Below are 15,453 nucleotides of genomic sequence, written 5' to 3'. Positions count from 1 at the left end.
GGAGAAAAGGAAGGAGCTGAGGGGGAGAATGGGGGAGGGTGAGAGAGAGAAGATGAGGGAGAGGAGAGGAGAGGGGAAGGAGGGGAGAGGGGAGGGGGCAAGAAGGAGAGAGGAGAGGGAAAGGAGGGAAGAGGGGAGGGGGGAAGGGGAGAGGAGAGGGGAAGGAGGAGAGTGGAGAGAGGAAGAAGGGGAGAGGAGAGGGGGAAGAAGGAGAGCAGAGAGAGGAAGAAGGGGTGAGGAGAGGGGGAAGAAGGGGAAGCAGTTGGGGAGGAGAGGCGCCATTCCCTCCCCTCTACCCGACAAAGCGTATTTTCTGCGAGTAGACCAGGTCGACCAGGTACAGAAGGAGGTTGATGTAGGTGAAGATGGTGATGACCAGCTGGCTGTCCCAGGGGCAGCGGCCGGAGGGGCAGTGCGAGGGCCGGCGGGGGGAGCCGTACTTGCTGTCGAAGCAGAAGATGGGCCAGATGATGGCGGCGCTCAGGTACAGGAGGAGAGCGAAGAAGGTGAACAGGACCACGAAGCGGTCAGTGGGGCACCTGAAGGCGGCCTTCCTGCCGGAGATGTTGAGGAGGATGACGGCCGCCGTGAGGATGAAGCAGAGGGAGTAGACGGCCACACACCAGCGGGTCGCGATGTACCGTTCGTACTGGCTCCCGTTGACCAACGCCCCGAAGATGATGCACGCTACGTAGACCTGGACCACCTTGAGCAGCCCGGGCGGAGTGGCCATGTAGCCGCGGACGTGGCCGGGCTTGGCCCGGGTCAAGTGGACCTCCACCATGTAGGCGACGCAGGCCAGAGCCGAGCACACGCTGGCCGACAGCCTGAAGTTGCGCGATTCGCAATCGTTGCCGCCCAGCCCCCGGGCGCAGTCCCAGCGCACGAAGTAGATGGGGTAGACGGTGCTGGCGGTCAGGTACATGAGGGAGGCCAACATGGCGAAGGAGATGGTCAGGTTGTCCCAGGACAGGCGCAGGCAGCTGTGGAGCCGTGTGAACTCGAAGGAGACGATCAGGGTGCTCATGGCGAAGCAGAAGCACCAGACGAAGACGCAGAAGTTACCGTAATCCTGGCCGTAGCCGCCGTCGTGACAGACCAGGCTGAAGGTGACGCAGCCCAAGGCGATCTCCAGCAGCCTCACCACCCCCACCAGCGAGGCCACAGCCGAGAGGTTCAGATAACCCGGGGAGTCCATGCTGAGCGCCTCAGAGCACCTGGGTCTGTCTGACCCTCTCCACTCTTTCTTTCTCCCCCCCAGTCCTCTCCCCCCCTCCCCCACCTCACCTCCTCCCTCCCTCTCCCTCTCCCTCCCCACCTCCTCCCCTGTGTGTGTGTGTGTGTCTGTCTGTCTCTCTCTCTCTCTCAGGGGAACCAGCCACCGACACCGGCCTCACCTCCCTCGCAACACCGTCTGTCCGTATCAGCTCCAAAACCAGCCCAGTCTGTCTGTTCCGTCAGTCCTTTTTTCTGATTTGCCAGCGGATTTCTCTCTCTCTCTCTCTCTCTCCCCGCTTGCTCGCTCTCTCTCTCTCTCTCTCCTCTGTGACTGGAATAATAAGGCGAGTTATTTTGGACGCTTCTGGTATTCAGCCCAGTTTAGCTATAAATAGAGGAACGGAAAGAGAGCACAGCATGTCAGCCTGGGTGGGTGGGGTTTGGGTTTGGGTTGGGTGGGTGTCTGGACACACGTGCAGAAACCCATCACCATGCTTAAGACTTTTAAAAGAGTATCCGAACCCGACTGAGAATTCCAGGCATCCCACCTACACACTGTAAATTCCAGAGATAGATCGCTGGGGTGGAATGCGCACTCTCTTTTCCCCCTCCGCTCACGTCCTCGCTCAGCGAATTCTAGAGAGCATTGGGCCTGCAGAGGGCACGGAGGGAGAGAGAGAGAGAGACACATTCACAAGTCTCGGCTTTAATAAGAATAATATAATAATAATCCTTGCATTTGATATGGCGCCTTATCGCATCATTGAGACTTCTCACAAAGAGTCTCACGGAGTTTAGCGTAAATCGAATTGACCGGATTTTGTGGGCGAAATCCCGAGTTTTCACACTTGAGGCAAATTCAGATTTCCCCGGGCCCCCCTTTTCCTTTGTGCGCCTGAAACTCTTTTTATCTTTTTAGATATATTGTTTTCAAACAAAATAAACGGATACACGATAGTCAAACAAACTTGTTTTTTGTGTATATTCGCGCGTGTGGGTGTGTGATATTTCGGGAATGTGAGCATCATGTCCGGACAAGATTGGAGAAAAGATTTGGTTAAATCTCCAGAGGGTGAGCGCCTGATGGAACTCAGGGTTGCAAGGAATTTGTGAGGCCAGGGCAGTGGGACTCGTTTTATTTTGGTCAGTCGGGTAGGTGTCTTGACATATGCGGAAACCCATCACTATGCTTAAGACTTAAGAATATCCAAACCAAACTGAGAATTCCATGCATCCCACTTACGCATGGAAATTCCAGAGATAGATTTGCGGAATGGAATGCGCTCTCTCTCTCTCTCTCTCTCTCTCTCCCTGGAGGGACGCATCCTGTTTATCTAATTCCACAAAGTATTAGGCACAGGTCTGCAAGAGCCAAGGTTTGGGGAACTCCAGAGTGTCTGTTGAAGTACATGACACTGCCGGAAACTCCCCCAGATAAAGCCTGGCTTCCACTTCCAGGTTGTTTGTGGGGCCTTGCCGTGTGCAAATTGGCTGCTGCGTTCACCGACGATCACAGTCACTGCATTTGACAGTCATTATCATGAAGTGCTTTGAAGATGTTTCAAATGTGATAGAGCACCACGTCAAATGCGAAGATCATGACTCTCATTGAAACCCCAAAAATGCCCGATAACCGGCCTCCTCACACCATAAATTTTATCTCAATTTGCACCACAAACAGCGTCAGGAACTTTACTCCCCTTGTCCACAAGGGGACAGTAGTGCATTATGTGTCAGCAAGTGTCTATGATTGTGTGTGAGAGGAATTTAGGAAACCAGGAACAACAATAACCTACATTTATTTGGCGTCCCTCACGTAGGGTAGCGTCCTAGAGCGCTTGACGGCGGTGGAGCACAATGCTAGGCTGGGGGGGTGGGGAGGTGACCGTTAGCACGGTCAAAGAGGAAGGTCTTCGGGTGCGACCTGAAGATGGGGAAGGATTGGGCAAGGGAGAGGGATTGAGGGAGAGAGCTCCAGAGTTTGAGGGGTGTAGTGGCTGAAAGCATTCAGTGCTTAAGAGACCAACACAAAAGACAGGTGTGTGACTGTAGTAAGATGGTTCTGTTTTTAATTCCATTCCAAAGACATGCGATTAAGAGAACACTATTTACAATTTTTTTTATAAAGAAACATACTTTAGCTCTCTGCCCTTCAATAAGAATTATAAATACGATTTACACAATAAAATAAATATGTAAAATTACCAAACGTAGCTTTTTTTTAGTTTGTTAAGTACAGAATATTTATTAATAGTTTTGTGTCAGTCGTAACCGCAGCTTTCCTGTGTTAGCCAGTCTATCCTGTTCCATGTCCCTGTGTGTCTTGTCCTGTGTCCTTGTGTCAGTCAATGTGTCCTGTCCTATGTTCACGTGTCAGCCTGTCTGTCCTGCCCTATGTCCTGTCCTTTGTGTCAGTCTGTGAACCTGAAATCAAAAGGAAAGTCCTTCTCTGTGTTTTACGGCTTGGTTGGGAGTTCCTCTCGTCTTGTGATCTAGTGGCGATGTTGTGCGGAAAGCGGACCATATCTTTCCTTCGCATTGTCTGAACAATCCAGTGCTTCCCACCACTTGTCTGAAGGCAATGCGGGTTGTTTTTGATGGTGGTTCGGTTCGGGGGGGCTTAACTTAACGAAGGCCCTTGTGGCTCCCTCCACCGCCAGTGGACGATTTTGGTTTCCTTTCCCCCTTCGTTTTGAAAGTCTGGCGGGTCCCGAGTTTCTGTCGGTCGGGACTCTTAGCTGCCGCTGCTCAGCATAGCCAGCAGTTTGCTGACCTCCATCCCCTGTTGCTGAGCCATCTTCTGGATGTCGAAGCCCATGTGCATGAGGAACTCGATGACGGACATCTCCTGCCCTGTGTATTGGTCCCTGATCGTGGGGCAGGTGGGGTTGCAGTGCGGCCAGTGGCAGCCGTCGATCAGGTGGGTGGGGCAGCCCTTGAGCGAATTCTTGCTGCTCCTGCTCCCCTCCTGGTGGCTGCGGTCCCAGCAGTGCAGAGCCCGAGCCAACGGCACCCCCTTCACGTGGATGTTCAGCCAGTAACTGAACACAACAACAACAACAACAATAATAGCAACGCTCCATCAATGTCACACCTGCCACTGAAGCGTCCCACAACAACAACAACAACTTGCAGATACTCCGGGATGATGGGAGTTCCCAGGGGTGGGGGCAGAAAGGCTAAAGGCCCGACTGGCCATGTGGGAGTGGGCAGGGCAGGGGGACGTGAAACAGGCCAAGATCCTTTTAACATCTGAAAATGGATTACTCTTTGACGTAGAATAGATTTGGGGGGGGGGGGTGGGGGGGGGGAGAGGCGTTGTCTTGGAATTCCAGATTTTGTCACTAAGAAACGACCCAATTTTGCCCTCCCATTTAGATACAGAGCATGACATTTCCCCCTCCACCCCCCGATTTGTAACTAACCTCTTCGTGATGACTTCATGGGACAAGCAGGCGGGGGCAAAGACAGCTCTGCAAAACACCAAGGGTCACCCGTAAATAATCAGCTCACGGGGGACACGCGCAGAAACCGTGCAACACATCAAAGTGCCTCACAGCGAATTGTTGTCAGGTACAGTCATTGTTTCGCCCACAAGGTAGTCACTCCACTTTACAATACATCCCGTGTAGTGCTTTAAGAAGTCTCTTGCGACACGCTGATACACTAAATCAAATGGGAGGGTTATTATTATATCGGGTCAATCCATCAGACAGACACGTTGAAGCCTTGTAACTTACGGCACATCCTTGAGGGTGTTCTTCAGCTCTCTGCCCAGATTCTGAATGTAGTTCCACTGGCCTTCCTGAACAGGCTGCCCGGTCAGGTGGACATTGTCCACGGTCAACTGAGCCTCGTCAAACAGCCACTGAACCACAAACAGCGGACCTGCAAACAATGGACAAAACCAACGGAGGCGTTAAACCAAGCTCCCTCCTGCCCATTTCCGTTTCCCTCCCCAACCAGAGACACGAGTCACTTACTTTTTAAAGTTGGGTAAATCTTGTACCCAAAGAAGCAGTTCCATTCTTCCCCGTCTTTGAACTGTTTTTTGCAGCGTTCTGGGACCTCTCCGTTCCAGTATCTGGAAGAAAAGATGTCATTTGAAGTGCATTTACAGGTGAACACGGCAGCCCAATTGCACACAGCAGTGTCCCACAAACAGTCATAGAGTGAGTGATCAATTTTATTTGGGGGATTGTTGGCCAGGAAACCAGGAGAGAGAAACTCCCTTCTCTTTTCGAATAGTGCCAATGAGATCTTTAACATCCTCCTGAACATGCAGACAGAACTTCCGTTTAACGTCTCATCTAAAGGACAGCACCTCCTACAGTACAACAAACTCTGCCCCCAGCACTGTATTGGAGCGTCAGCTGAGACTGTGTGATTCCAATCCCAATGTAGAGGCTTGAATCCACGACCTTGTGACTCAGACGAGAGCACTGCAGTACCACTGAGCCAAGCTGACACACATACACATACTACAGTTCTACCATCTGTGCTATAACTGTGGAGAGGGTGTGTGTGTGCTCCAAATAAAAAATGGCCATCGACCGAGCTTCCAGGTCTTCGAGATCTTATGAGGCCTTATGTCCCGAAGACATAAGGCGCTGTATCAAATGCGAGGATTATTATTATTACCGGATTCCTTTCTTGATGGCTTCGGTGGGAGCGCACGATATGGTGTCCAGGCAGTCAGTCCTGGTGAACTGCTTGTTGTCCAGGAACCAGCCGGAATCAGCCAATCCCCGCACCTGGATCCCGGGAAAACCGGCCTCTTCCAGCTGCGCAGCCACTCGATCCAAGTTCAGCAGCACCCCTGTACCCCCAGCGCTGAAACAACAACAGTTACACTTACACAGAGTCTTTCATGTCGGGAGGACATTCCGAGCCACTGGACAGTCAAGCATTTGCACCCAAATTCTGGGGGTTGAGATCAGGAAGACTGGAGGGCAAGGGGAGGGTGACCAAAGGTGCAGTCGAAGAAGAAGGTATTGAGATGGGCCTTGAAGGAGGCAAAGATGGGGGCAAGATAGTGGGCTCTGGGATGGAGTTCCAATGGGTCGGGGTAGAGAGGCTGAAGGCCCAACCGCCAATGGGGAGGGAGGGAAAGGAGGGAAAGATGTGAAGCGACGTCGAACTTTATTCATTCCGTTTGTGTTGTTTTCTTTCCCCCCTCAAACCACATCTGGGGGCAGATGGAACGAACGAACCCACAACGCGGTAAAACAGAACCACATGGGCCATAAACCCAGCGGAATAAAAACACCACAACAAAGAGGCACATTCTTTGAGTGGCCAACTTAAAACTACAGAGATTGTTAGCGTTATTTTAATACAGATTACGCAACCGAGGTTAGTCCCTGTTCCGCGTGGGCGGGGGGGCGTCCAAGGCGATGTGCGAGGGTGATGCCGAGCAACTCTCCCCGGTTTATAGACTGAGAAGTGTTGGATGAGTCCAGAAATTTATTTTGGTCTCAGCCCTTAGAGCCAGTGTGCCTTCAAATTAAAAGGTGACTCAGGATCATCCTGCAGTTACTCCTTACATTGCTCTTAAACTCAAAGATAAACTTCACAAGTTTCTCCTAAACTCCCGGTCCCCTCCCTCCCGCACACTGGAATTAGGTCAATTGGGTGGGGGCTTGGTGTTCAATCTTGAAGCACAGAGAGCACAGTCGTAATTCTTAGCAAGTGGAAATGGAGCAAAGTGACCAAGAGAATAAGAACCATCTGGTGGGGTGGGGGGGGTTAAAGTGATTAAGAAACGAATGAGTTCTGTAACATAATAATAATAATCCTTGCATTTTGATATAGCGCTTTTCACGTCGGGAGGACGTCCCAAAGCGCTTCACAGAACACACTGTAAAGTGAATTGACTGTATATTTGTGGGCGAACGCGGCAGCCAATTGCGCACAGCAATGTCCCACAAACAGTTGTAGATTGAAAATGACCAATTTATTATTGTTTTTGGTTTTGGAGGGATTATTATTAGGCTCTGTGTGGAGTAAGGAAACTTGCCCAAGGTTTGGCCCTGACCTGCCTGGAATTGAACTCAGGTCTCTCACTTGCAAAGCGCGTGCTCTAACCACTGAGCTACAGGACTCATAGTAAGTGACTTGGCCCTAATGCTACCATGCTCCAGTGCTGCTTCGAAACAGCAAACCCTCACCGCCCCATTGTGGCCCCCGGTCAGCGTGTGCGCTCCAGCTGTTGTGGGGAAGTCGCTGTGGAAACGCCAGCTGCACATCAGTCAAGCAAGAGGAACGAAGTCACATCTCCAAACTCATCTTCATCGCTCCCTTTGTTTAATGGTTTTCAGGTCCTGAGCCACCTCCCGAGCTTCAAACGATCACTGACCTCCATCTCTCCCCTTTAGACTTCAAAGTCATTCTCCTGATTTATCCTCACTTATATTATCCCTTCTCCTGTTCAAATTTAGAGTTTCACCCACAAATACACAGTCAATTCATTTTACAATTTATCATGTGAAACGTTTTGAGATGTCGCGAAGATCTGACAAGGCCCTATATCAAATGCAAGGATTATTATTATTATTTCCTCTCCCTTCTCTCCCCACCCCCGCCGACCACCACCTTCCCAATTATCAATTATCTCACTTCAGCCCAGGATGACGCCAGAACAGATTCCCGATTCCCGAGGCCAATTTTTAGAGCCAATCTCAGACACTTTGAATCTATGACATTCTGGTCTGTGACCACTAGGGGAGGCTCTTGTTCAGTCTTTTGGTGTGGGGGGTGGGGGAAACAAACCCTGACCCTTTCTAGAAGTCTCATATGGAGGAAGAGTAACGGATCTATCTATTCATTCATTCCTTTCAGCTGATTTGAGTTCTCAGCATTATTCTTGATCTCCATGTGATTTAACTGGCAGCCAACGTGACATCCCCTTATCTGTCTTTCAGGTCACAAGTTGGTGCTCACCAGCAGCAAGCTTTTTTTGTGAATTTAGTTTCATTTAAATCTTCGTTTCAAATCCACAAGATTGTCAGTCAGGCCTCGGGAGAAACCTCCTCCTCTTTTTCCAATAGTGTCACGGGGTCTTTAACGTCCAGCTCAAAACATGCAGACGGGACCTCATGTTTAACATCCCATCATCCAAAGTTCATAATAATCTCCAACAATGTAAGGCTTCCCCCCAAGCAATGGCTACAAACATCAGCTTTAGAGAGTGAACTCAAAACCCTGAGCAGACAAACTTCTGAGCCAGAATTAAGTGCTACTGACCAAGCCGTGCTCAGACAGAGATGTGTTTGTACACATGCGTGAATAAGTGTGTGTGTGGTGTGTGTGTACACTCAGAAGCACTACCCCACATGAAGGGTGCTACATGGTGCAAGTTATTGTACGTGAGTGCGCGAATGTGCGTGTGGGAGGGGGGGGGGCGGGGGAGGGGGTGTTTCACACTTTTTCTGTGTTGGTCACCAGCTTGTGTGAAGGTGGAGGAGACCTGGGACGAGTAGAATTACTATATGTTTAACAGCTTCCTGGTTTGTTTATTGAGGAAGTAACACATTTGAGAAGCAGATTTGCAATGGGAGGGGAGCGAGGTGGCTTAGTGAGGCCAGTTGACTGGAAGTTGTTGTCAGTGGGAAACAACTAGAGACTGGAGATGTGGGGGAGATGTTTGGGGCCCAATCAGGGATGGACGGGGAGGCAGGGGCCTTGCTGGCATGGGGGGGGGGTGGGGGGTGGAGGGTGGTACAATGGCAGTAACTGGAGAAGCAATACCCAACACACCAATCAGAGGTGGATTTCACTGGAGCTACACTTGGTGACACACTCCAACTCTTCAGACTCCAGTGAGTGAGCACACCACACATCTCCGCATAAACTCAAGCAACCGAAACCCAACAGTTCTGACACCCAACGCAACTCAGCCTCCGTCGTCCAACAGCCACAACTAACCCACATACCTGGTGCCAGCCAGCAAAAGAACCTTTGCGTTCTCAAGGCCTTTGGTCAGCAGAGCTTTAACGACCTCCTTGATTATCAGGGCTCCCATGAAAGCGTAATCACCTATAACACAGAACAGGCAGAGAGTAGTGAGCACACCCTCTGTGTTGCGGCTGTGTTGTACGATAAAAAAAAACCACACGCCTTGACGATGCTCCTCATCACGTCAAAGTGGGGTGTAACTAATCGCCATTGAGCATAGTGACTGTTTTTGGAAGCAAACGCGGCAGCCGTGAAGTGTCCCAACAGCTCCAGCGATGGAGTGAATGGTCAATTAATTCAGAGCATTGCTGGCCAGTACAGGGGTTGAAACTCTTCACTTTTCGAATAGTGTCACAGAGTTTTCAACATCCTCATCAAAGGGGGAATCAGTTTATTATCTTACCCGAAAAATAACTCTCTGCTCCTCCCCCCCCGTCCCCGCTCCCCCAATAGAGCACGAGATTGAGTGCTCAAAGTCCCAATGTGGGGCTTGAACACATAACCTTCTGCCTCAGGTGGGGGAGGTCAGAGAACTCTTTCCATTGAGCCATAGGGGAACACAAACAGGTACACACAGACAGAGCGATCAGACAGAAGCTTACTTTTCTCTGATTTCTGGGACGCTCCACTCCATACGTCACTGGAACAGTACGGGATGAAACTGAAATGGAAAAATGGGAGCAGTAATGAATGAGATTATCTGACAGGAGCTCTCAATGGCGATAATAACAATAAATTACATTCTATAGCACCTTTCACTTCGGGAGGACGTCCCAAGGTGCCGGGGACTTGGACTAAACCGAGAGCTCTTTCAGAGAAGCAGCGCAAGCGCAAAGAAGGAAATGGCCTCCTCCCTTGCTGTACAGTTTTATTTGGAGGATTATTACCCCCGGAAAGCGATCAGCCAATCGATTAACAACCGGGTTCCTACTTACTGCTGGGTAAACAGAGGTGTGCATGTGAAGCAAGGAAACTTGCTTCACCCTGCCCGGAAATCGAACCCAGGTCCTCTCGTTTGCAAAGCGAGCGCACTAAAACACTACGCTATGGAACTCCACAGCATTAATTACATGTAAATGTAATTAATACACTTTCCAGTGGCTCTGTTTACATTGTGTGACCTTCACCATCACGTGATACATCTCCCTCCATTGAGACTTCCATCTGCTTTGATTGAAACTTACACCATATTGGCGTTCCACCAGTAAGGATTCTCCTCGGGCCGTGGAGATAGGATCCCAGTCCCTAAGGCAACAAGAATGTTAGAAAAAAACAGTCAATCACCACACTTCACAAGAGAGATTAGGATGGAGAAGACCCTTTGGCCCATCTGATCTCATTCTTTCAGAATCTGCAGACTGTGCTCCCCTATTCGACCATTGTTTCCTAAAGGTTCCCCGCCACAGCCACCCTTCCCGGTAACCTGTTCCAGCCGTTACACTCCTCTGTATGAAGAACTATTTCTTGGTGTCCACCTTAAACCTGCCCTTTATACACGCACAGCTCAGGTTCCTCATCAACAACAACAGCAACCATTCATATAGAGCCCTTCTCGCAGGATAGCACCTCAACAACAACAAATTACTTTTGTATTGTGCCTTTCACGTTGGGAAGTATTGGACACTCAAGGATCTACACCCAACCTGGGTTTGGGGTAGGAGAGTGACTGAAGGCGTGGTCAAAGAGAAGGGTTTTGAGAGAAGGAGGCCAGGAAGGAACGTTGTATGTCAGTTGTGCAAAGTACTTAGAGATTTTCTCCCGATATGAAAGCAACTGTGGGACTGTAAAAGCGTTCCTGTTGTTGGGCTACACCGTAGGGCTTTGCGTGTACGAACCTGTTCGGCTTTGTGGCCAGTCTGTGGAGCTCATCAGGCGTCGCATGGTGTCATACCTGGTGTTGCACACCTCTTTACTGAAGCAGTACCAGCCTCCTGGACAAGAGAAACAAGAGGTGTGATTGAGATGCCCAGAGCCAGGCGAGCACTGACGCACCATCAACACTGACTCACAACCATTCAAAACCGCACTATTTTGTGGGCGAACAACAGCCAATAAATATATGTGAAAAGCTTTGAGACATCTCAATGATCTGATAAGGTGCTATATCCAATACAAGGATTATTATCATAATTGCAGTGACTGCATATTTTGTAGACAGAATGTAACATGAACCTTCCCACCCCCGAGATACAGAATTTATAATGCTCCATAGATGAAGGAACCTTGAGAGGCATAAAATTCAAAATTCCACCCAGTCTCAACGTTAAGATTTTCCGCAGATTGCCCCCCACCCTGCCCCAACCGCCCCCCCCCCAAAAGAAATGGAAAACCAGCTTCCAGTTTAAGACTGAATCGAAAAATCTTACACAATTCCTCACAATCTTAAATTTCAGGACAAAATAAGAAGTCTTGAACCGAGCCGGGGACTTTTCAAGGTCTCTGGTGTGCGTGTGGGGGGTGGTGGGGGGGCGAAGGGGAGTGAATGAGATCAAAGTGGGGAGAAAAATCTTGAAATCTAAAAAGAAAGACCCAATTAAGACGAATCTATATTAAAAACAAAAGCTTGTAGGCTGATAAACAGAGTCCCCTCGCTGTAGTGCAGTGTAATGACTTGGCCACAGCCAACGGTGCAGCTATTTCCACTCTAACGAGTAGTAAATCTGTCAGCATGCAGCCCGATAGGCACTTTCATCTTCCCAGTTTTGATATAAAAGATCTCTTGGATTCCGGGCGCTCTTCTGTTCAACCATTGCCTCCCTCTCCCTTTAGTCTACAAAGTACGCAGTCACTGCGTTGTACAGTATATTCTGTGAAGCGCTTTGAGATGTCACAACAACACGATAAGGCGCTGGATTAAATGTAAGGATTATGTAGTTCTTGCATTAGATATAATGCATTATCATATCATTGAGACGTCTCAAAGCGCTTCACAGATGTACTGTAAAGTGGATTGATTATGTGTTTTGTGCGCATGAATGAAATGAAACCAATCCTCTACACCACCCCCCCCCCCCCCCCCACACACACACACACACACAATTTTAAACAACCCTTCTAATCACCCTCAACACATCTCTCCCCCCCACACTCTCTCTCTCATTTTATATCCCCAAAACTCACCTTCCAGGAAGATTAACCAGCGCTTGCTGCCTTTAGAGGTTTTCAGATAATACCTGAATGTTGGTGGTGGGGAGAGAAAAGAGGGGCAGAAGGAGCATGAACATCGTTTTAAATATACATTACATCTAAATTCAATGTATAATGGGCGTCCCTGACACCCAATAACTTTGCTCTTTGGAAGAAATTGCGCATTCTCATTCGTTTGGTAATCGAGCAGCAAATCAAATCAATACACAAAGCTTTGGTGGGGGGGGATTGTATGTTGGCACCTTTTTCCATGTCTTCAACTCAGGACAGTATTTGGGACAGGGGCTTGATCCATAGTCGCACACCTTCCCATTTCACCCATATCCCTCCCAAGGGGGAAATTGGAGATGGGGAACTAGGGAAGGTTATAGCTTATCACTCGGCCGTTCCCCCCCGTCTAACCCTCTCCCTCTCTCGCTCTCATCTTCTCTCCCATCTCCAAGGGATGGTTTGATGTGAAGATGCGCCAAACTTGAAAGGGGGTCGAGACATGAGGAGAGGGATAGAGTGACTGTGAAACAGACCAGGCTCACGGGGCAGTGAGACACCAGGTGTAGCCATCAGTGAGATAGCAGCGGTGGCAATGGTCCATCTACATCCACACTTACACACACATGCACACATCTACACACACACACATGTAAACACACACATGCTTACACAGACGTGCACATGTGTATATGCACACCCATTTATACACACGCACCGCATTGACCCCCCAGTTAATCAGCCTCATCACATCACATCACATCTGCCCACAGCTGTTGGCTAAAGCACTTTGCGCTGTGAGCCTAAGGACCTCTCAGGTAGAGATGAGCGCATTTTTACAGCTGCGATTCTCTCTCCCTGTCCTCCTCTCTCTCTCTCTCTCTCTCTCTCTCTCTCTCTCTCTCCCCCCAAAGTAACCCCCTCCACTGAGCCATCACTCTGCGCTCTTGATCCAAACCGGACACGGCGTCCGATTGATTGCATTTGGCGCATTTTACGAAGCATTTTTGCTGTTTAGACGGGAGATGGTTTGCTCCCGAATGTTATCCCTGGGACGCTGTCGGCTCTCGGGGGTGGGGGGGGTGGGGGTGGGGGGTGGGGGGGGGGGGGGGTTGGGGAGGGGGTGTCAGCAAACCCAAATCCTTTGAAAAGACAAAGAGATAGTGATGAACCAGAGGTGGTCAGAAGCTGCTGTGAGCGGCGCTGAGATGGGGACCATAGGTGTTAAAGGGACAGGCGGGACATCTGCTAAAGTCACGCAACTGAACAGCGGGCGGTACACTGACCAGGTTTTTAACACAGAATATTGCTGCCAACTGTCCTAAACAACCCCCCCCCCCCCACTACTGCCCCTCACACACACCAACCCCCCCCCCCCCCCCCCCCCCACACACACACACACACACACACAAGCACTAAATAACGGGTCTAGTCCCAGAGAGAGAGAGAGAGAGAGATGAGCTGACAATGCCCCGGACACCGGGATAGGAGCCGCTTCCTTCAATATTTAGGGGAAGGCGAGACATGGAAATGTCTCACTGGTGTCGAGAAAGATTCCATCATCAACACTTTCCCATCAGACTAACGGGAACACAATAACCATCACCACCATTGCATTGCATCTGATCGACGAACCAACCGGGTTCCTACTGCACTGCCGGGGGGTGAGCAGAGGTGTGTGTGGGGGGGGGGGGGGGGGACCTGCCCAAAGTTTCTCCCGGTCCGGGAATCAAACCCTGGTCCTCTGGCTCGAGAGGAGAGTCTCTTATCTACTGAGCTCCAGGGAAACACGCGAGTCAAACATCTCCCAGAGAGAGAGACAGAGAGGGGGAGACAGAGAGAGAGGGAGAGGGAGATAGAGAGGGAGAGGGAGAGGGAGACAGAGACGGAGAGGGAGACAGAGAGGGAGAGGGAGACAGAGAGGGAGAGGGAGACAGAGAGGGAGAGGGAGACAGAGAGGGAGAGGGAGACAGAGAGGGAGAGGGAGACAGAGAGGGAGAGGGAGACAGAGAGGGAGAGGGAGACAGAGAGGGAGAGGGAGACAGAGAGGGAGAGGGAGACAGAGAGGGAGAGGGAGACAGAGAGGGAGAGGGAGACAGAGAGGGAGAGGGAGACAGAGAGGGAGAGGGAGACAGAGAGGGAGACAGAGAGGGAGAGGGAGACAGAGAGGAAGACAGAGAGGGAGAGGGAGACAGAGAGGGAGACAGAGAGGGAGACAGAGAGGGAGACAGAGAGGGAGAGGGAGACAGAGAGGAAGACAGAGAGGGAGACAGAGAGGGAGAGGGAGAGGGAGACAGAGAGGGAGAGGGAGACAGAGAGGGAGAGGGAGAGGGAGACAGAGAGGGAGAGGGAGAGACAGAGAGAGAGGGAGAGGGAGGCAGAGAGACGGCAGCAGGGAGGTGTGGGCTTACCCTGCCGGCGTCCCATCGTTACAGGTGACCGAGGAGTTGTCCAAACGGTGGAGCTTCATGTCGTCGTTGAGTTTCTGCACCGAGCAGGGGTACAGGGAGCGAGCCAGGTTCTTGATCTGGGTCATAAAGTTCTCGATGTTGCCCTCCACCGCCGTGAAGTCCAGGGTGAAGCTTTCCTCCCCATCTCCCATGGCCCCCACCCCCACCCCCAGCCCCCCAGCCCCGGGGTGGTGGGACCAGGCACCCGCCCCCGCAGCCTCGCCCCTCTCCCGGCTGGACGTGCCCTGTGGCCGGCGGTAGTGTGCGCTCTGTCGGCTGTTCCTCCAGCTCTTCCTGGCCTGGGAGCAGCCGAGAAGCAGCGACACGACGAGGAGCGACCGAAGCAGAGTGGCAGCAGCAGAGTCTCTCTTGAAGCACCGATCGCAGCCCATCTCTCACCTCTCCCACTCCCAACTCTCCCACTCCCAACAACAACAACTTTAAATCACCTCCAACAATCCCTCTCCCACTCCCACACTCCCAACAACAACAACTTTAAATCACCTCCAAAAATCCCTCTCCCACTCCCACACTCCCAACAACAACTTTAAATCACCTCCAAAAATCCCTCCTGTCCCTTAACGTGTAACCTCAAACACACACACACACACTCACACACACACACACTCACTCACAATCCAGGGAGTCCTGACCCCCCCCCCCCCCCACCCCCTCTCCCCTATATAATATTCGA

The 15,453-nt window shown here is 50.8% G+C and overlaps 2 protein-coding genes across 2 annotated transcripts; both read right to left on the bottom strand.

Annotated features, from left to right (window-relative positions):
- Window positions 1-247: 247 nt before the first annotated feature.
- LOC103175577 (myeloid-associated differentiation marker-like protein 2) lies at window positions 248-1,277 on the bottom strand. Its single transcript, XM_007888687.2, has one exon. The coding sequence runs from the start codon at window positions 1,196-1,198 to the stop codon at window positions 293-295; it is 906 nt and encodes a 301-aa protein (XP_007886878.2). The 5' UTR covers window positions 1,199-1,277; the 3' UTR covers window positions 248-292.
- A 1,993-nt stretch (window positions 1,278-3,270) lies between these two features.
- On the bottom strand, window positions 3,271-15,235 carry notum1a (notum, palmitoleoyl-protein carboxylesterase a). The gene is made up of 11 exons (XM_042342589.1): window positions 14,721-15,235; window positions 12,295-12,347; window positions 11,010-11,105; window positions 10,359-10,419; window positions 9,777-9,835; window positions 9,153-9,255; window positions 5,860-6,051; window positions 5,202-5,302; window positions 4,959-5,106; window positions 4,644-4,691; window positions 3,271-4,259 (listed from the first exon to the last, which is right to left on the bottom strand). The coding sequence occupies exons 1-11, from the start codon at window positions 15,149-15,151 to the stop codon at window positions 3,953-3,955; spliced, it is 1,599 nt and encodes a 532-aa protein (XP_042198523.1). The 5' UTR covers window positions 15,152-15,235; the 3' UTR covers window positions 3,271-3,952.
- Window positions 15,236-15,453: the final 218 nt, after the last annotated feature.

Source organism: Callorhinchus milii, unplaced genomic scaffold (genome assembly GCF_018977255.1).
Source record: "Callorhinchus milii isolate IMCB2004 unplaced genomic scaffold, IMCB_Cmil_1.0 Scaffold20, whole genome shotgun sequence".
Taxonomy (NCBI): domain Eukaryota; kingdom Metazoa; phylum Chordata; class Chondrichthyes; order Chimaeriformes; family Callorhinchidae; genus Callorhinchus; species Callorhinchus milii.
This window is presented reverse-complemented; position numbering and strand designations above follow the sequence as displayed.

Bases quoted from the DNA above. Each gene is read 5' to 3' on its own strand.
- LOC103175577 (XM_007888687.2), bottom strand. From the start codon at position 1,198: ATGGACTCCCCGGGTTATCTGAACCTCTCGGCTGTGGCCTCGCTGGTG.
- notum1a (XM_042342589.1), bottom strand. From the start codon at position 15,151: ATGGGCTGCGATCGGTGCTTCAAGAGAGACTCTGCTGCTGCCACTCTG. The intron at 11,106-12,294 runs GTGAGTTTTGGG...TCTCTTGTCCAG, and splicing joins CTGGTTAATCTTCCTGGAAG to GAGGCTGGTACTGCTTCAGT. The intron at 5,107-5,201 runs GTAAGTGACTCG...CATTGTTTGCAG, and splicing joins GATTTACCCAACTTTAAAAA to GTCCGCTGTTTGTGGTTCAG.